Source organism: Alosa pseudoharengus, unplaced genomic scaffold (genome assembly GCF_046254945.1).
Source record: "Alosa pseudoharengus isolate Yale_2024_CS ecotype anadromous, Long Island Sound unplaced genomic scaffold, YU_APseudo_1.1 YU_APseudo_1.1_scf_19, whole genome shotgun sequence".
In the NCBI taxonomy this organism is placed as follows: Eukaryota; Metazoa; Chordata; class Actinopteri; order Clupeiformes; family Clupeidae; genus Alosa; species Alosa pseudoharengus.
The window spans coordinates 35,607,502-35,629,038 of record NW_027468657.1 but is presented as its reverse complement, the minus strand read 5'-3'; the positions used below and the strand labels follow the sequence as shown (position 1 = coordinate 35,629,038).

Genomic DNA, 21,537 nt, shown 5'->3' with positions numbered 1-21,537 from the left:
CTGGAGAGAAGAGGGTTAAATCGAGGTAGTGTCATCACTGGACGTAGTGTTCACAACCAGAGGATTGAGCGGTTATGGGCAGAGATAAACAGAGTCGTTTCTTTCTACTACAGTGATCTCTTCTCCTTTATGGAAAATGAAGGCATACTGGACTCTACAAATGACCTACACTTATTTTGTTTACATTACATCTACTTGCCAAGAGTTCAAAGGGCAACTGCAGAATTCAGAAATCAGTGGAACAACCATGGATTATCTACACAGGGATCACAAACACCTCTTCAACTGTGGCTGAGAGGTGTTCTCAACAGTGCAGAGGCAATGCAGAACATTTTAGTTGGGAGTGACAACTCTGAAATGAATGAAGACCCCCCAGTACATTTTGAGACATCAAACAATGTTGTTGTTCCAGAAAATAAGTTTATTTTGAATCAAACAGTTATGAACACAATTCTACAAACTGTAGACCCACTTGCTGATGACGGTAACCATGGCATCCAATTATACTTGGGCCTGGTGAACTCTATTAGTGAGCAACTTCATTAGTCATTAGTCAATTAGGACACTATTGGGTGGTTAATTACATTGGTAATAACTATAACTAAGTAACTATTGGGTGGTCCAGTGACAATTTATGCTTTGTTGAAAAATAAAACAAAATAACAAAATGGTTTCTTTTTTAGTGAATCGATTATTCAATTTTCCATTGTTCAAACAACACATACATAATAATGTATTAGGATGAGACAACGATGTCTCATCAGTTTAATAAAGTGCAACTGGCAACAGATTATAATAAAGGAGTTCTCTGAAGTTATTCCTGTCCAAATCCCTGAGTATTTTTTAAAGCGAAATCCATACTTTCCTTGAAATCCTCAAAACTTTTCAGGACTGGCAACCGCAGGCAATTAATGCATGTGTTTGCGGTGGGGAATTGACGGCCTTGTCTGAGGGGCAGCTCATGGAGAAAATCCACTGAAGGTTGTGGGGAAAAGCCAAGGGGTGGAATGGTATCTGCTCCCGTCGCAAAGGCCAGGATACCCTCAAGTTTCAAGGGTCCCTCTTGCTCTGAAAAAAATGAGGGAAAGAGAAAGAGAGACAGAAGAGAATATGAAAAGAATGTCAAAAGAGGGGGGTGATCAAAGTTAACAAAACTACTGTACAAAGGTAAACTAAATACAACTCAAACCACATAACTGAAGGAAGGCAATTTAACAAGAGAAAACACATTGTGCATAGTAGTGTCGTAGTGCAGTGTGTGTACACATATTCCATATTTAGCAATAATACTTACCCTCAACATCCAGCAGGTAGTCCCTCCAAAATGCAACCACACATTCCTCTGCCCTTCTTTTGTTGCTGCCCACTGCTGACAATCGAATTTCAAAGAGCTGTTCTAGTACATCAGCTGTGAGTGGGGATGGCTCGTGACAAAACAGCGGTCTGAAAGCATCTGGGTGCATTCTTATTGCATCAAGAGCACCAAGGGTCTTCATGCCCTCCCTGAATCTGTAAAAATGTATAATGAAAAGATACCAATACCTGTTTTCAAATTGGATAAATTATCACACAGCACAAGAAAGGGATGACTTAGAAGACAGTTCAGTGTTCTTGATTGTGCAAAAAGGCCTTGTATTTGACAACTATCTAAAACCTGATGTTCTTTCAAGTTATTTTATGACACATGTAAGCCTTTATTCTGAATGTTTGTAAGGTTGTACACTAGCTTTTAAAAATATACTATATGTTGAAATCTTTAATTATTCTTAATTAAGTTTGCTAAAACATTACACAAACCTTTCAAATGCTCCACTGACTCGATGAACCACCTGAAACATGATGATATCCTCCACCAAGAGATATTTGTCCTGTATGTGTTTCAAAGGCCTTAGACACCCAGCATTGGCCAGATAATCTGTAAGTGGTGCTGTGGCCTGTTGCAGTTCATCAAAAGATGTACATTCTGACACCTAAGGACACCAAACAAAAAATGGGAGAAACAATTTATAGTTGAATAAACAATGCTTAACTCTAACAGCAAACAAACTTTATTATCTTCATGAATATGGCACATAATCCATTGCAGGCATGGATTATGTATATTATGTTATGTATGTACTATATTCTAAAAGGAATGCCACAGAACATGGCAAGATACAGATGAATTGAGTGATCTGTATGTTTACAATGTGCTTACCTTTTTGATCTTGGTATAAAGGTCAGAATCTGAAATCTCCTCCATCTCTGGCTTGGGTGATTTTCCAGTCAGTGAGGCATACAGAGAAGAGGAAAAGAAGCCAGGAGCAGGCCCGCCATGAACAAGGCTCACCGCAATGGCTTGGCCCGCAAAAAAATATTTGTCCTCTCTTAAAGCTGGAGGAAACATGACAGGAAAGACAAATTTAAGATTAAGTAGAAGGCACAACCCTTGAAAAAAAAGACTCATAGAAAGAGACACAAAAATTAAAGCATACCTAAACTTTCCAACGCTAAGTTGACGTTGCCTTCCCTTCCCTCGAACATCTGTGAGTGTGCCAGGGCCTCCATAAGCAAACGCAGGAACTCCCTCCTTGGGCCACCAAGGTCCACTGCCTCCTCATCCACCCCCAAGTCATCAGAGAACTTCACACACATCTGAAATGTCGGATTGTAGGACAGTCTCTTGAAACCTCTCACAGCACCATCAAGCACAGCGGATCGGTTTATGTTGAATCTGCATCTTTGATTGCAATTGATTTTGGAGGCAAGGCTGCGGAGCACCTCCTGTGCAGATGTGTCATGTTCAGACATCCTGTTAAAAAATAGAATTCAGAGAACATACGGAAATGAGATTATACTTTGTGATTGATGTATTTTACATGTGCATACAGTACTTTCAGCTGTTTGCATAAAACAAACCACAGCACAAACTTCATTCTTTCAAACAATGTCATATTAATACTCATAACCAATCACTTACGGATGACTCAAGACTGGCCAATATAGCCTCGTTAACTTCCTCATCAGAGGACAGGTCTGGCATGGCTCCCATGATTGAAAGGTAGGCATCATAGTTGTCACTGACTAGTGGTGACTGGCTCACTGAGTTATCACTTTCTAAGTCAATGGTCACTTGTGGTGGGGGCTGGTCACTGGTCATTTGTGGTGGGGGCTGGTCACTGGTCAATTGTGGTGGGGGCTGGTCACTGGTCCCTTGTAGTGGGGGCTGGTCACTGGTCACTTGTGGTGACGGCTGGTTGGCTCTAGCCCTTCTTGCAACGCAAACCTGCCTGGTAGATGCATTTTGGCGTCTGCTGTTCCTTCTCCTAGTAGGTAAACTGCCATGACTGGCAGAAGTAGTTCTGAGGTCATATGATGCTGATGTATCTTCATCCAACTCCATGACACTGTCCTCGGAGTCTGTGCTGTCCAACTAAAACACAACAAAAATAATTAGAAAAGATTGCCAATAAGTATACTGCGAAAGTATGACAACCTAATGCCTACATTCACATTATAAAGAGAGCATGTGTACAATCATTTATCTGTTGTATAGGTCCTCCCTGTCCTTCTGTGTGGTTGTCTGAATCGGTTCAATGTTTAACATGGAGTTATTTGACATAAGGGGAAAAGGGCATTTAGGATGTGATGGTCAAGGCAAAATTTAAGGGGCACCGGTGCAAACAAAGAAAGTTTTTAGTCACACTTTGCAGATTTTTGGTTATGTGTGTAGCTCCAAGATGAAAACTGACCAACTCCTTCATATTTTGACACCCTGAGAACTATCATATTCTGCAAAAATAAATAAATAAAATCATTAGTGTCCTTTTCACAGTTGTGTTGAACTTCTAACTGACACAGTTCAACGTTGGTTTTAAATAATTTACCTTACATGGGAGATCTGTGGATGGCCTCACATATACAGCCTTGGACTTTAAGATCTTGTGTATAATAAGGCCACTAAGTTCTTGACCGCTGTGCAATTTTGGAGCAACCAGCTTGCTCCCACAAGCCATCAACAGTTCGATACTGTAACAATAAGGACAATTTGAGTTGACAATTATGAAAATAAGTTTACTAAAACACATAAATGAAATAACTTATGATATGCATTATATTGAAATTTCCGTAACAGTACCTTGAATCCATAGCAATTTTCTCTTTAAAAGCTTGCTTTATCTCCATGGTGACAGTCCTGCTGTCCCAGGACTTGTGCATTTCAAATGCATTCAATATGAACCCTCTATCATGTAGTTTTCTCCGTGTTTTATGTTTACACACTTGGTCCCAAGATGGGCTTGGCAACAATATCACATCCTTTAGGAAGGTAGGGTGGTTTGGGGCAGAAGGTCTACAAAAAGAAAGCATTAATAAGATTCAACTTATGGTAATCTTTTCACACGAGCTTACCATCATCATCCAGTCAGATGCTTGCAACTCAGCCAGCTAGCCAGCCAATGTGAGAGCTAGCTGCTAGCTCTTTCACATTTAACGCTATTTTTGCTGTAAACAGCTTACTCTGATGTCTCCATACCTAAAGATAGGCGGAATCCAATAAATCCAGAACTACACTGTAAAAAGCTGCGCATTGAATAGCAAATTACAATGTGTTTGACACTGAATAACAAGAGCACAGCACAGGGTACCAGAACTAGTGATGTGACATCTGAAGCGAGGCTCCGGAGCTTGTGTCGAGCAAAAAGGGGCGTTCCAGATGAAGCCCCGATTCGAGGCTTGTGTCGTTTCCATGAAAATCACGTGACGATGACAAACGAGGCCTCGGTTTGTGTTGAATACGTCATTGCTTCATTCTGAGTATCGCTTCCGGATAAAAGTGGTTCGAAACCTCGCGCCTCTCGTGGGTTTTGCAGTAGGCGTTTGCATTGGTGTTGAAGTGTTGGTTGTACGAAGTAGTGAGTAGCGAGTTGTAGCGAGTTTGTAGTAGCATAGTTATCATTATATATCATAGCCTGTATTATATATTATATTACATTATACTTAGTTTAGTAGATTATTAGATTATTAGAGTAAAGTATACATAGTTCAGTAGATTATTAGAGTAAATTAGCCTATATCTAGTTCTAGTAGCTATATATATATACATATATTGGTAGTAGTGTTATTATTATATATATATATATATATATATATATATATATATATTATTGCTATTATTATTATTATAAGACTAGACTGTAGGGAAAGCCTTAGAGTGCAAACGTTAAAGGCAAACCTAGAGCCCTTACAATGGAGCCAGCAAGAAAGAGGAGAACTTCTCCTGTCTGGGAGCATTTTGAATTGATTGCTCATAACAAGGTTTGTATACATTTATATAATTTATTATCATAACATCACATAATCCTCACCATATCGCTGTATAATCACAATGTGTATTATCTGCATGTTGAAGGTGAAATGTTTGCTGTGCCATAAAGAGCTGACTTACAGCAACAACACCTCCTCAATGCTTAGGCATTATCGTGCAATGCATGAGGATGCTCAACCTGCTGCAAACAGACCAGCCACTAGTCAAAGTAATATTTAATCTTCATTTCATTATTTCAATAATGTGTTAGGCTCCTACAATACACCAGCATTGTACTGTGTTATAGATTACAGAAAGAAAATGGTGGATGAGGCTTTGGTCAACATGGTCATCAAAGACTCCCAACCCTTTTCTGTTGTGGATGACGTGGGGTTTAGGGAGCTTGTGCATGTGCTGGATCCATCCTATGTTCTCCCAACAAGAAAGGTATGTATGTGAATAGACTAAAGTAGTTTATTGTTATAAAGTCAGAATGAATAGTAACAATTAATATTTTTGTTCTCAGGCTTTGAAGTCCATGGTTGACACCCGGTATGAGGAGGCTAAGGAGAAGGCCAAAGAAAAATTGGACAATGTTGTTGCTGTTAGCCTTACGTCCGACATGTGGACGTCCATCAACCTGGAGGCTTACCTGGCTGTGACTTGTCATTTTATTGATGCCAATGACCAGCTTGGGACAATCTTGCTTGGGGTGCAACATTTCCCAAACACCCATACGGCAGACAACTTGGCTATTGCCCATACCATGGTCATGGAGGAGTGGGGCATAAAGGATAAGGTGAGGTGCCTTGTCACGGATGCTGCTGCCAATATGATTGCCTGTGTGAGGGCATTGAATATTAGGCATGCGATATGCATTGCACATGCATTGAATTTAATTGTCAAGAAGTCTTTCGATGATGTGCCAGGCTTAAATGAGCTTCGCACCAAATGTAGGAAGCTTGTAACCTACTTCAGGACCAGCACAACAGGAAAAGAAAGACTGGCCCAAGTGCAGGTGCAGATGGGGAGGCCTGCTCTGAAAATGATTATTGAGGTGGACACTAGATGGAACAGCACTTACAGCATGCTGGAAAGGCTCTATGACCTGAGAGAGCCAGTGGGGGCAGCTCTAGCCTCTTTGAGGACAGATGTAAGCCCTCCTACTTCATTGGAGTATGAAACAATGAAGGATGCTCTCGACCTACTGGCCCCATTCCACCAGGCCACAGTAGAGCTTTCTGCAGAAAAAAGAGTGTCTGCTTCAAAGGTTATTCCCCTAATGAAGATGCTGAACCACACAATAGTAAGAAAATCCGAGGGCTTAACATCAAATATGGCAAGGCAGCTGGCTGACAACCTTGTCCGTCGCGTCAGAGAGCATGCGTTACAAATGGAATCCATTAGTGTGATGACGATGCCTACATTGCTGGACCCTAGGTTCAAAAAACTAGGGTTCCTAAGTCCAGGAAAGCTCCAAGAAGCCATTACAAGACTAAAGTCAGAATGTGCCAATGTTATCAGAAATTCTGAAACAACACCCCCAGCTCAAGTACCTGCCTCACAAGCTGGGCCATCTACAACCTGTGGTAAGTAGTCTATGTCTTATGTGAATTTTCACATTTGTAATGTCATGTAATGTGAACCATTGAGAAGTGAGTGTTTTCCCTTGTATAATTATAGGTGACCTTTGGCATCTACTGGACAGCACAGTGGATAACAGCAGACGGAGCTCCAGTGTGACCGCAGATGCTACTATTGAGGTGGACCGTTATTTGTCAGAGACAAATCTGGCAAGGACTGAGGATCCGCTGGGTTATTGGAACAAACAGAAGCTCCAACATCCCAATTTATATAAGCTGGCACTTACGTTCTTATGTTGTCCGGCATCATCGGTGCCCTGTGAAAGGGTGTTTTCTAAGGCTGGAGAGGTGGTTTCCAAAAAGAGAAACCGCCTCAATCCAAATACTGTAAAAAAACTTTTGTTTTTAAATAAAAATCAGTAAAAATGTTCCCATCCCTGTTGCAGTTTGCTGTTCCACTCCCAGTTCCATAAGCACTACACAATTGCCCTCCCAGTTCCATAAGCACTACACAATTGCCCTCCCAGTTCCATAAGCACTACACTATTGCACTCAGTCAGCACTGCACTCAGTGATTTCTTTACACTCATTTGGGGCATTCACTGTCATCACTAACCCAAAGAACTACTGAATACAAAGTTATGTGTGTGTGAGTTGTGTGTGCATAGGTAAACACAAGCAGAGTAAAAAACTTTATTTAATACACAGGCAATAGAAAAAGGGTGTGCCCACACCATGACAATTTGGTTGCTCAGGATGAATAGATTTGTGTGCGATACATTGCTTTGCACAGCAGGTGTCACTAGGGAGCACACTGTTTCATGAGGCTTCAGGTAAACGAACCTTTTGGTGAACCAATGGGCTGGAAAGCCTCAGTGGTTCAGGAAGCCTCATTTGGCCATCACTAACCAGAACTACTGTGCTTCCATGTTGCTGCTGCTAGCTTTTTCTCCCAGTCAAAGTCTAGCTGCTATGTATTTGTACAGTAAAATATCATACACTGTGGTTATTTAAAGGGCTTTACAGATACTGTGACGTCTCTCTCGTATAAAACTGCAGATTTAATTCTGAAACCTGATTTCTGATTTCACACAGCTTACTCCAACTTGCTTGATCATAACGTTATCACTAGTGGAGATCTTGCGGAGTTTTCAATGAAAAAGGGCTAACGATAGCCCGTGTTCTATGTGGGTATAGCCACTACTAGCACAAGGGTAGCCTAGGCTACTTAATCAGCGCTAACGTCACGACCATGCTAACATGAATGTATGGGGACACTGCAGATAGGATAACGTTTTTTAAATTAACTTACTTGTTCCTGGATTTCGACGACCATCCACTGAAATGCTGTCTCGTCTGGTAACGGGGTCCTCCGGGTTCCATTGAACTAGTAGTAGAAGCGCTGATTGCAGGTCTGAGTGGAGGTCTGAGTGGATTTGCAGTTCCACCCCTGAATAATCTCTGCATCTCCGAATCAGAACTCTGTTGGACTTGATCTAATTGTCGAGACATCGTTGACAACAGCTCACCATTTCCTAAAATATTGCTTAGAAGACCCACAGCTTCTGTTAGCCTCTCTCTGTCCATCACAGCGCAACTAACGACAGTGCAGTGCAGGATATTGAGCGCCAAATACCGCTTCTTCTTTGTCAACCAATCAGGAGCTGTGAAATCACTCCTTCCGTTTCATGCAAACTCTCCTTCCGTTTCATGCAAACTCTCTCACACACACCACTATACTCTCTTGCATACACTACTATACTCTCTCGCATACACCACTATACTCTCTCACATTCACTACTATACTCTCTTGCATACACTACTATACTCTCTCGCATACACCACTATACTCTCTCTCATTCACTACTATACTCTCTTGCATACACTACTATACTCTCTCGCATATACCACTATACTCTCTCACATTCACTACTATACTCTCTCGCATTCACTACTATACCTTCTCGCATACACTACTAAACTCTCGCATACACTACTATACTCTCTCGCATACACCACTAAACTCTCTCTCACATACACTACTAAACTCTCTCTCACATACTACTATAGTCTCTCACATACACTACTATAGTCTCTCACATATACAACTATACTCTCTCACATACACTACTATAGTCTCTCACATACACTACTATATTCTCTTACATATACTATTAAACTCTCTCACATACACTACTATACTCTCTCACATACACTACTATACTCTTTACTCTCTCACATATACTACTATACTCTCTCACATTCACTACTATACTCCTTCACATACACTACTATACTCTCTCACATACACGACTATACCCTCTCATACATACATGTAAAATGACTATAATAGTGAGTGTGCATGAGTATAGTGGTGTATGTGCAAGATTATGATAGTGTGTGTAAGACCAAGTATGAATTAAGGCCTAGACGGCCCCTCATACTATTGAGTGGGATTGTGTGGTTGTTGTTAAATATGTGTGTGTGTGTGTGTGCATACTGTATATAGTTATATAGTTTACAGTGAAATTTTAAACTAGATGTACCGCATAGCGGTACAAAATATGACCGCCGCTCAGTCATGTACATCCATTCCGTGAAAATAAATCATATTAATGAATTTGTCTCCATCTTCTACTCCATCCCCCACTCTTGAAACTTTTGTGTATGCTTGTTTGGAATGTGTGTTTGCGGGCCGCACACAAAGTAGCCTACTGGCGCTGCAAAGGTGAATAGATTTGTAGCACTTGCCAAAAAATGTGTAGCATTGTTATAAAACCTTTAAAATATCTAAACAATCACAAGTAGGGCAGTTCATCACAGTCCATCCATTGCAACTGGACTGATGAAAGGTACACCTGTAGGCTACATTGTATTTGGGAAAAGCAGAAGGTAGCAGCATAATGTATTTATTTATTTATTATTAAACAAAACAATCCCTGTCAGTTCCATGCAGTTTTCAACAGCTATCAAGAAGAGAGGTCATGTCATGGATTTTTGTGAATGTTTCTTCTTCTACATATGCATAAGTTTAGTCATCTAGTTCATATGATATTCAGCTTTATTGTCAATGCACAAATTAAATACCAGTAGCCTAGTCTAAAACAAAATGCCGTTTTATCCAGTGGTGCAAATACCTGACATGTCCAAAAGGGCCTTCATGAAATGCGTTGCTGGACTGTTCATACACATTTTAACGGGCCAAGTTGAAGAGCTACTGTCCGTTATTGTTTGTGCAAATAATATGCTGATTCATGTTCCCTTGCATTTTGCAACTATGAGGTCCATGGTTAGTCTGGCTTTCGCCAGACCAAGCTCAATCTTTTAAGAAATCGAAAAGGAATCGCCGGCAGATCAGGCTGAGTTCACCCAGCCTAGTCCATGGTAGGCGCCCGATAGAAATATTGTTTAATTTTGCGATATCCATATATCCATAAATATCCACGCACTGGCGCCCCCCCCCCCTGCGACGTGTTCGCCCCTGGTTTCAGAGCTATTCTAAATGCAAAAATGCATAGAGGGAGTTATGACAAAACCGTGACTGTTAACATAAGCTATATATTGGTAGGCTATGCTAGGCCTATTACACAACATAAATTGTCACTAGGCTATGCTGGCGACCCAAATAAAATCTCCTTTGGGAACCAATGGCTTACAGTATCAAGCGGACTTAAGCTGCCACCTCTTGGCGAAAAGTTAATAGTTTTGCATATCAGAAGTACATTTCACGCAGCTGTGTTAATCAAGGCGCGAATGAAGTGGACACTTCTAAATGGAACCCAACCCACTGTACAGTAGCTCAAGGTCTGTGGCTAAAGCAGCCATAATGAAAGCGTTATCATTGTTTGGATACTTCACACACACATGTTTTTTAATCGCATAGACTAGCCTACAACTACCAAGCTGGAATCAAAACACATCGACTCCCCTCTCACACCCACGCACTTCGAACAAACAAAAAGCATCTCAGTTTCACGGTATTAGCCATAGGCAAAACTGTATCGGACCGGTGTAACGTTGGTACTAAATCATCCATAGCAAAGAAGGAGTTTTTGTAGCACGTGCAACAAATATGTCCCTATCTGGACTCCTGGGCCGTACAGCCTAGCGACCCACCACCAGCATATGACAACTCTGCCCGGATTACTGGCCCGTCTGCCAACCCACCACATGCCCCTCGACAACTCCCTTCCCCTGGACAATTCCAACGCTGGACTATTGAACTTTCTGTCACTAAATCAGGAATAACGAATTACCATAACGGATACGTAATCATCCCACCTCTTGTAACTTTCAGCTCAAGTGCTTAACACCATGTCTTATTCTCTACACCCGACTATCATATGCATTTGTCATGTATACAGACCTTACTGTCATGTACTGACCCTAGGCAGATTGGTCAGGCCCTTGAGTCGTGGATCTGCTCGAGGTTTCTTCCTATATATATCTCCAATTCTAGGGAGTTTTTCCTCGCCCCTGTTACCCATGGGCCTCTCTCTTGCTTTTCTTCTCTTCCTTTCTTCCCTTCTTTCTCTGATTGCCTACATTCTGTAAAGCGCCATGATACATGTGTTATGTTTTGGTGCTCTATAAGCACAATAAAATGAAATTGAAATTGAATATGTGTAGGTATAGCTATAGCCCTGCCCTGGATACATCTCTCAACGTGCGCTCTAAAACATTTGGTTTAAATGGAGATGTAGATCATCACGGGTGCGTTAATAAATCTACATTGCGGCGAGTTCACACAAATGATTGACAAATTTATGTAGTTTCAGTCCTAGTTACTTTACTTTGAGCCATGCTCTTCCTTACTTTAATCACCAAAATAAAGGGTTGAAGTAGCCTATATCAGGGGCGCAGGAGATTTTTTGAAAGTGAGGGGTACCAAATTGTGAACACAAACCCATAGTGAGATCAGATTTCTAGATATCGGATTGCCACCTCTGGCCCACTTTCGACCATCATATTTTAAACTTGCCAGAATATTAAGATAATACCACTGATTGTTTTCAAACAATTGTTTTCACTACTTGGCCAATGGTAGAATACTGGTCACTACTTGGGCTAATGGTAGAAAAAAAGCAACATGGGATGTTGATATTTTATGAAGCCATGAATGAATCATCATGCCTATGATCCAAACATAGACTACATGATCAAATAGCCTAGTTAGGCCTACTTAAATTGTCTGGTATAAACCGAATCAACTCTCCACTGTGTGTTTGCAGTTAATATTTATGCAACATTAGAACAACAAGTGTTGGCTTAACAAGTTACCAGTCCAGAACACACAGAAAAGTGCAACAGAAAGTTGCCTTTATAATCAACTATTTGTTCCAACAGCATTTAAACAAAGCATTTAAAAAATTGAAAAAAAAAATTACATAAGAAGTAAAATAAAATACTGTTACTGTAGTGACTGTATCACATTATCCCAAGCTTCAAAGAGCTCCCCACGTCTGTGACAGGCAGACGCCCATACAGAAAAATCAAGGGAAAAAATATATTCACATATATGCAGCTACATCCAGCTTATATTTAAATAGATGGCTACAATATATTTAATACATATATAGTACAAGAATGTATATATGCAAGTATATGTGGGACCCAGCAATGTAACATATATGTGGATATCTTACATGAACATATATGGTGAATATATTCAATTAACTTATTTGCACACAGGCAGTGATGGGTGGGGTTTACAAAAAAGGCTACCTTCAACTTCAAAATACGTCACTACCAACGTACTGTAAGGTCGTTGGAATAACGGTTAAAATGTTTGCAGCTTTTTCACTAGCACTACATAAGCATAACTAACAGCTACTACTAGTCCAAATGTAAAACGTTTGCCCTGGTTTAGTGGATTGGCGGGAAGTATGAGGGCAAAACCAGCATTTTGCCGACTGACTGCATTAGTAAACCTAACGTTAATGAGGAAGACTTTTTCAACGGGTCTGTAACGTTATGGGACAACATCTTGCTAGAAACTATGTGGTGGAGGGGAGGAAGGCAGCCAAGAGGTAGTTGGCCGGTTTTCGAGGCCATGGTGGTCAAAATTGCTGGTAAGTAGATCTTCATTGTATGCTAAATTGCTTTCATATAACATTTGCAGAAGTTAATGTCCGAATTAAAAATGGTATTATTGGTGGAGGCTGGGAGCAAACCTTTGCTACTTTCTGTAACATTAACGTTAGCATAAATTAGCCAGCGCTAGCTTTATTTTTTTACACCTGTAAGGGGTTTGAAAAATAAATTCACTGAGAAACGTTTGGACAATTAATGAAAACGACTTGTAATGACAGAGTGAAATACCAATTTAACCTGTCTCCCGGCCATATTTGGTAGTATATTTGCCTCTGGCATGTAGATTGATAGGCATAGATAGAAGCTAACTTATGATTTGTCATGCAAGAGAGAAAATGTAACGGTTAACATTACTAGCCTAACGGTGTGTTTCCACACAGCGAAACAACTCGCGATTTTCGGCCAGCGAAATTTCGCCTCGGGGGCGTGACGGCGAAACCGCTAACCTAGACTGCAGTGTCTAGCCAGTGGTGGCAAGCGAGCTAATTAGGCTAATCAGCTAATTCAAACGTTTAAGTACTTAATGAAGATATCCAGGGGTCTTTATGCCTCGACTAAGTTGATGTTGCCTATAAACAACAATTCATGTTCATAGAAACAACAAGGTCAATAAGACATAATATATTTCATACCTGTGTTGCAGCATGTAGCCTAGCTGTCTAGCTAGGTTTACAATGCAATCCAATGTCCTAAAATACTAGCATTTCGCCTGTCAGCTAGCTAAAAAAGATCGAGTGCTTAAACTAACATATATAGTGGTCTATTTAGTGGTGTATGTGCTCTGACTAAGTTCGTGTGGCATATAAACCACAATTCGTGTTGATACAAGTGCCAATGTTCGTGTAGAAACATTTTAATCACATACAAATTTTCGCGTTACAGCTCGGGTAGTCTCCGCCATCTTGGTCAGACCTTTTTGTAACTCCCGCCTCCAAACACAAAGACGCGGACCTGATTGGTTCTGGAATGGTCCTCATTTAAATAAAGTTAAACTTTGGCCAACTTTGTTTCGCCTGCCTCGGCGATTCGCTTTCATTTCGCCCAACTAGGGCGAATTTCGTCTCCATTCAACCTCAATGACAGCGACGCGAAATTTCGTTGTGTGGAAACACACCGTTAGGTGTAGCTGCTAGACATTCTATGCACTGTGGTTTAGCTAGCTAGCTGCTATTGTTGCATCATGGACAACACTTAGAGCTAACATTAGCTTCTTTTTTTTTTTTAGATAGGCTGTAATGTGGTAACGTTATGTGCTGGAGAGTATTAGAGTGGACGTGTAGAAATTGAAGACACAAGTACTGTGCTTAATTTCATGTAAATGGTATTGCAAGTAATGTGTTTTGTTTTTGTGCACTATCAAACTACTTTGTCATGCTTTGACTGCACTGACATTCTTGCAAAACCATTCACACCCATGCTAAATTATGGAAATTTAAAAGTTGAATTGTATTGAAAAGGACCATGTATGGTCATGTAGTGCATTTGAGCACTGACACCCCTTTTTTTTACATTTTAGAGAGGCAACACTCGAAAGCTACATCAAGGACACCGGAGGATGGACCAGAAGACCTGAGACCAAGACGACCCAAGCCCAACCCATAGTATGCTTCACTGACAAATGTTGATGCTTCATCATCACATAGACCAAAGGTAATGAAAAATTAATGTTTACTTATGAATATAACTTTTTTGTTAAAGGTCTATTTTCGAATGCAGAACATAACCTTTTGTTTCTGAGAATTTATACATTTGTTTGAGTAGTTTTGATCTTTTGAATGACAAGAAATTAGCTTCAAGCTACTGGGAACACAAAGTGAACTGAAAATATACCTTTCCAACCATATCTTTCTATGATGGTTGGTACAGCTTCCCTACAGTCTCAGATAGCAGTCTCGGATGGGAGACACTTCATGAGTGGGAATATCCCAGGACATTACATATTATGCGAGTATACCCTTTACCAACGCCACTCTCATTAATGCTGTATATTCTGTTCACTTGCAGGTTTCAGAGAAGGCTGGTAGAGCTCTCTATGAGTGTGAGCTGTGGGAGATAACCAAGAACTGACAACCACCTACAGAAGAGGTGGCGATAATGGCTCTCCAAGAGGAGGTTGTGAGTCTGAAGGCTTTTATTCAACATGGTTTGTAGAGTGTTTTCATACAGATGTGAACTTTTACATTAAAATGTACATGTTTAACTTTAATGAAATAGCAGCTTCTTGGTTGTACAAGTTTAGTAAAAATTTGAGGATGAAACTAACTTTTCCTTTCAGTGTGTATCTGTGTGCTTCTCTCTTCTGTGTATATGATATATTAGTTGTGTTGTCTCATTTAAAAGTGTTAGGCTGTCTGTGTGGACTGCTTCCCATTTTCGCCTCACCATCATAGATCTTTTCTGTGTTAGTAAACTGTAACTATTTGAGGTCCTAATTGATTGTGCTATTTTTTAGGATGCACTTAGAGGGAATGCCTGGACCCTGAGAGGACTAAGACGATAATTGGTGAGTTTATTTTATTTGTATGTCTTTCTCTCCAACTCACTTTGTATTTATCTCCAATTATGCACTTTAGCATCTGTATTTGTGTCACTAATATTTTGCATGTTCTATTTGTATATGTTCTGTCTTATTCAGAGGCCACCCTGAAGCAGTTCCCAGGCCAGACACTCACTCCAGATTGCTGGGCCAGGCAATAAATGCCAAAGTGACAGAACTGAGGTTCCATAACAAAAACAAAGATTTTCAATAAAATAGAATAAAAGATAACAGAAGTGTTGTGTGTTTCTTCCTCTTTATACTGATACTATGGTTAATTTTAAGTAAACACAATAGTGAAATATAGCCGCAAGCGGCAATGGCGGGCCCGAGCACCTGCGGGCCGCAACCCGTGTCATGTCGGAATCCAACAAAGCACCGACGTGGTGCGTTTGTGAAATGTACATATTTCATGCGTGTGCTATTTGTTTTTGTATTTTATTTTCTGCCACATGTACTTGCTTGGCCAGGTGGGGGCGCAATGTACGGCAGGCCCATTGGGTGTCATCATAATCATAATATCTATTAACCTGAGAAGTTTCAGACCATTTATTCAAAGCATAGAGCATTTCTGGCACATTTCCTGCTTGGCCAGATGGTGGCGCTATGCTAGGCCTTTGAATTACGCATGTGAATATCATCACAATAATGATATCCAATATTTTATAAAGTTTCAGATCAATCACTTAAGGCATTTTCCATTTCTGGCACATTTCCTGCTTGGCCAGGTGGTGGCGCTATGCCAGGCAGGCCCATTGGGTGTCTGGATATCATTATAATCATGATATCTATTAATCTGAGAAGTTTCAGACCATTCATTCAATGCACTGTGATTTATGACACATTTCCTGTTTATGTGGTGAGATATTAAAATCATATCAAATAAATTACAACATTCAAAAATCCCTTCACAATTTAACATCAGCGACATCTTGGCATAATGTTTGCCAAATTTCAAATGAATCTGACAAACCGTCTAGGAGGAGTATGTTCAAATTGATCATGTGAAATCAGTATAATTGCCATTCTTTCTGTTGCCAGTTGGTGGCGCTATGCCAAACATGCATTATGGGCATGTGAATATTATCATTAACATGGTCTTTAATGACCTGTGAAATTCAAAACATTTCAAGCCATGCATGGTGAATTATGACACATTTATTGTTTATGTGGAAGGGTATTAAAATTAATCATTTCGCCATTTCGTCAAATTACAACATATCAAAAAAAGGCTTCACAATTTAGAATCAGGAACATCTCGACGTCATGTATACCAACTTTGACATGAATCGGATCAACCGTCTAGGAGGAGTACGTTAAAATTGATCATGTCCACAACGCACAAATTCTCAATTACCTCACTTCCTGTGGGTGTGGCTAATGGCATGTTAATACAAAAGTTGTTTGTTTTTGGGAGTTACATACACCCACCAAATTTGGTGTGTGTATCTAAATATATGCCAACCACAAGTCACTGTGACGTAAGGGGGCGCTATGGAGTTCCTGGGCAACGCCCAGTGCCAAGCTTTTATCCCTGTCTATTCACTGTACCACTTGATGTGTGTGTCAAATTTCAAGACTTTTCGACCATGTTAACCACCTCAAAATATATGCCAACCACGGAATCAGTCACCTAAGGGGGCGCTAGCGAGTCCCTGGCAAGCTTTTATCCCTGTCTATTCACTGTACCACTTGATGTGTGTGTCAAATTTCAAGACTTTTCGACCATGTTAACCACCTCAAAATATATGCCAACCACGGAATCAGTCACCTAAGGGGGCGCTAGCGAGTCCCTGGGCCACGCCCGGGGTCAAGCTCTTGTACCTAACAGCGTTGCGTGCCACCTGACGCGTGTGCCAAATTTCAAGAGTTTTTGACCATGTTAACCACCTCAAAAACAGGAAAGCAAAAAAGTGGAATAACAATAATAAATATAGCCGCAAGCGGCAATGGCGGGCCCGAGCACCTGCGGGCCGCAACTTGTGACATGTCGGAATCCAACAAAGCACCGACGTGGTGCGTTTGTGAAATGTACATATTTGATGCGTGTGCTATTTGTTTTTGTATTTTATTTTCTGCCACATGTACTTCCTTGGCCAGGTGGGGGTGAAATGCAAGGCAGGCCCATTGGGTGTCATCATAATCATAATATATATTAACCTGAGAAATTTCAGACCATTCATTTTAAGCAAAGAACATTTCTGATACACTTTTTGGTTGGCCAGATGGTGGCGCTATGTTAGGCATGGAAATTACACATGTGAATATCATCACAATAATGATATCCAAATTTTTTGTAAACAGATCAATCACTTAAGGCATTGTCCATTTTCTGGCACATTTCCTGCTTGACCAGGTGGTGGCGCTATGCCAGGCAGGCTCATTGGGTGTCTGGATACCATCATAATTATAATATCTATTACCATGAGAAGTGTCAGACCATTTATTCAAAGCATAGAGCATTTCTGGCACATTTCCTGCTTGGCCAGATGGTGGCGCTATGCTAGGCCTGTGAATTACGAATGTGAATATCATCACAATAATGATGTCTGATATTTTATAAAGTTTCAGATCAATCACTTAAGGCATTGTCCATTTCTGGCACATTTCCTGCTTGGCCAGGTGGTGGCGCTATGTCAGGCAGGCCCATTGGGTGTCTGGATATCATCATAATCATGATATCTATTAACCTGAGAAGTTTCAGACCATTCATTCAATGCACTGTGATTTATGACACATTTCCTGTTTATGTGGTGAGATATTAAAATCATATCAAATATATAAGTTATCAAAAATCCCTTCACAATTTAACATCAGCGACATCTTGGCATAATATTCGCCAAATTTCAAATGAATCTGACAAACCGTCTAGGAGGAGTATGTTCAAATTGATCATGTGAAATCAGTATAATTGTCATTCTTTCTGTTTCCAGGTGGTGGCGCAATGCCAAACATGCATTATGGGCATGTGAATATTATCATTAACATGGTCTTTAATGACCTGTGAAATTTAAAACATTTCAAGCCATGCATTGTGAATTATGACACATTTATTGTTCATGTGGAAGGGTATTAAAATTAATAATTTCGCCATTTCGTCAAATTACAACATATCAAAAAAAGGCTTCACAATTTATAATCAGGAACATCTCGGCGTCATGTATACCAACTTTGACATGAATCGGATCAACCGTCTAGGAGGAGTATGTTAAAATTGATCATGTCCACAACACACAAAATCTCAATTACCTCACTTCCCGTGGGCGTGGCTAATGACATGTTAATACAAAAGTTGTTTGGTTTTGGGAGTTACATACACTCACCAAATTTGGTGTGTGTATCTAAAACTATATGCCAACCACAAGTCACAGTGACATAAGGGGGCGCTATGGAGTTCCTGGCCAACGCCCGGTGCCAAGCTTTTATCCATGTCTATTCACTGTATCACTTGATGTGTGTGCCAAATTTCATGCGTTTTCACCCATGGGAAGCACCTCTTTTGGGATCACAATTCAGCACATATTTCATCACATTAGTCTGCACAAAATCCCAAATATCTCACTTCCTGTTGGGCGTGGCTAATGCATTGTACATAGGAAAGTTGTTCATCTTGGAGAGATACAGACACCTACCAAATTTGGTGTGTGTAGCTGAAATTATATGCCAACCACGGGATCAGTCACCTAAGGAGGCATAAGGGGGCGCTAGCGAGTCCCTGGGCCATGCCCGGGGCCAAGCTTTTGTACCTAGCTGCTTTGTGTGACACCTTATATGTGTGTCAAATTTCAAGACTTTTCGTTTATGTTAACCACCTCAAAATATATGCCAACCACGAGATCAGTCACCTAAGGGGGCGCTAGCGAGACCCTGGGCCACGCCCGAAGTCAAACTCTTGTACATAACTGCGATGCGAGACACTTGACGTGTGTGCCACATTTCAAGAGTTTTCGACAATGTTAACCACTTCAAAAACAGGAAAGCAAAAAAGTAGAATAATGAATAATAATAATAATAATAATCCTTACAAAAACAATAGGGCCTTGCGCCCTTCGGTGCTCGGGCCCTAAATATTTAATGATCAATGCGGAAAATATCAAACCATAGTAGAATATGAACTATATTAGAGAAATATATGTCTGAAATATATAGATCATGTGATCAGAATCTTCATCAAGGGTCATGTGATCATGCTTCTTACTGCCATATATTTAAATATATTTAATTATATGCATAAAATATAAGAAAGTGGCCAATATTGAATATTTACTTATATTTTGAAATATATTGATACATACATGGAAATATATGTATTTCACATAGATGTAAATATATTTATTTAACATAGATGTGCTTATACTGGAATATGTGCAAGCTGCATATATGTGAATATATTATTTTTCTGTAATGGGCGTGACACCGCTAAATTCTCAGCTTGTTTATACCCCACACTGAACGCATAAGAACGCTAGGTCCATCACTCTGGGGTGTGGTAGCCTACTCTCTGGGATTTATGCACCACGGTAACTGAAGTATCCAATTTGTGTCTTGAAATTATATTTGAAATAAATGTCTTAGAACAAAAACGTTGATAGACTTGTATTTTATAGTTAGGCTAGTGAAAACGAGTTGATAAGTAGGCTAGTTGAGTTTGTTATCATAAACATAACAGCTAACGTCATGTTGAGCAGGAGGAGTTGAGCACTAGGCTACCATAAATCCTCAAATTATGCCCGGGATTGATTCTATTTATAGCAGGACAAATAAGGCAGGTTCCCATATACAAGACTGGGTAACAATTGCCTACCATACCAACAATTGCCATCAGTCCACTAGAAGACATTGTTCGATTTAAGTCAATGAAATAACCTCTTCTTAATATTTTATTATATGTTGTATTATGTTGGTTGGATTAATAGCCTATGGTTGGCAAAGAAAAGTCGTTTTCCTACCATGGGTCTCCAACACACGTTCTCAAGCTCATTCTCTTGCCGCCCCTTTCGAGTTAATTGCCAGAGGCTGAAGCCTACATTTAAACACAATTGTTGCGACTCAAGGCATTCCAGCCTATGAATTTTATTTAAAAAAAAAAATACTAAATCATGCATAATTAAACAATAACTCAATTTAGGCTACTTGGCTACGCAAAAATGTTTCCATTACAGCACAACCCCTATTCAATGAAGGGCTGCCTTGTCTTGCAATAAACAGCAGTGGAAATCCCGACACTTTTTCAACTGCATGAAACTTAACAGTGAACCATCAAATATCTTCCAGATTTCAGTGCCCATCAGTCCCAACATTTAGCAATATAATCAAACAGTCAAAAAGTACATTAAATCCCAAACCAAACCGAAAATGCTTTTGATAGCCTACGGGTATGCATGCCGCTTCAAACGAAATACATGTCTAAAGCCTGCCTCGATTACCAGCCTGCCTCAAATAAAGATGATGATAAATGATTTATGCTAAGCAAGTAGCCTGGATTATTTTATGATTGTTAGAAGACAAACTGGCTTCAGATATCCAACAGAGTGAATATGAGATTGTGCAGTCTTACAGTACTGTAGATGGCTGTGGTTAGTGATGTGATGCTGTTAATGGGGAGTTTTACAGTTAGCGCAAATCTTATATGTTATTATTTATTTAGCGTATCTATAAGGCTTTTTTTCTTTATCAAAAGTGAGGGGGACGACGGCTGTCTCTTCAGCACTGCGTGGGACATATCCCCCACGTCCCCTGTGCCTCCTGCGCCCCTGGCCTATATGGGTGTTTGGGAATGAACGTTGACTCAGATGCTTTTTGAGACTTTGAGCAGAAATGTCCCAGCCCGGTGTTGCATCATATAGACAGGTTATCTTTCAGGAAGCCTATATATTTTCCATTAGAAAACCATCACGTAGCGAACGTGTTGTGGCTAACTCACTTAGCTCCTGTTAGTAGCCTAGGTTATGGTCATAAGCAAATGAGGTGACATTCGAAAGATACAATTAGTGCTGTTATCAATTTGCTTGGTAGCCTATAACAACCGCATTTATGGTTTT

At 40.2% G+C, this 21,537-nt stretch overlaps 2 protein-coding genes and 1 long non-coding RNA gene across 3 annotated transcripts; 2 read left to right on the top strand and 1 right to left on the bottom strand.

Moving 5' to 3' along the window:
• Positions 1-814: 814 nt before the first annotated feature.
• Positions 815-4,197, bottom strand: LOC143132976 (G2/M phase-specific E3 ubiquitin-protein ligase-like). The gene is made up of 8 exons (XM_076292807.1): positions 4,118-4,197; positions 3,867-4,008; positions 2,946-3,412; positions 2,475-2,773; positions 2,198-2,373; positions 1,798-1,970; positions 1,295-1,509; positions 815-1,068 (listed from the first exon to the last, which is right to left on the bottom strand). Exons 1-8 carry the CDS (start codon positions 4,195-4,197, stop codon positions 815-817), a joined length of 1,806 nt encoding a protein of 601 aa, XP_076148922.1.
• Positions 4,198-5,250: 1,053 nt separating this feature from the next.
• LOC143132975 (E3 SUMO-protein ligase ZBED1-like) lies at positions 5,251-7,402 on the top strand. Its single transcript, XM_076292806.1, has 4 exons — positions 5,251-5,731; positions 5,811-6,873; positions 6,968-7,254; positions 7,364-7,402. Exons 1-4 carry the CDS (start codon positions 5,606-5,608, stop codon positions 7,400-7,402), a joined length of 1,515 nt encoding a protein of 504 aa, XP_076148921.1. The 5' UTR covers positions 5,251-5,605.
• Positions 7,403-14,414: 7,012 nt separating this feature from the next.
• LOC143133268 (uncharacterized) lies at positions 14,415-15,742 on the top strand. The gene is made up of 4 exons (XR_012988495.1): positions 14,415-14,610; positions 14,965-15,103; positions 15,413-15,463; positions 15,596-15,742. It is a non-coding gene; the product is annotated as an uncharacterized LOC143133268 (long non-coding RNA).
• Positions 15,743-21,537: the final 5,795 nt, after the last annotated feature.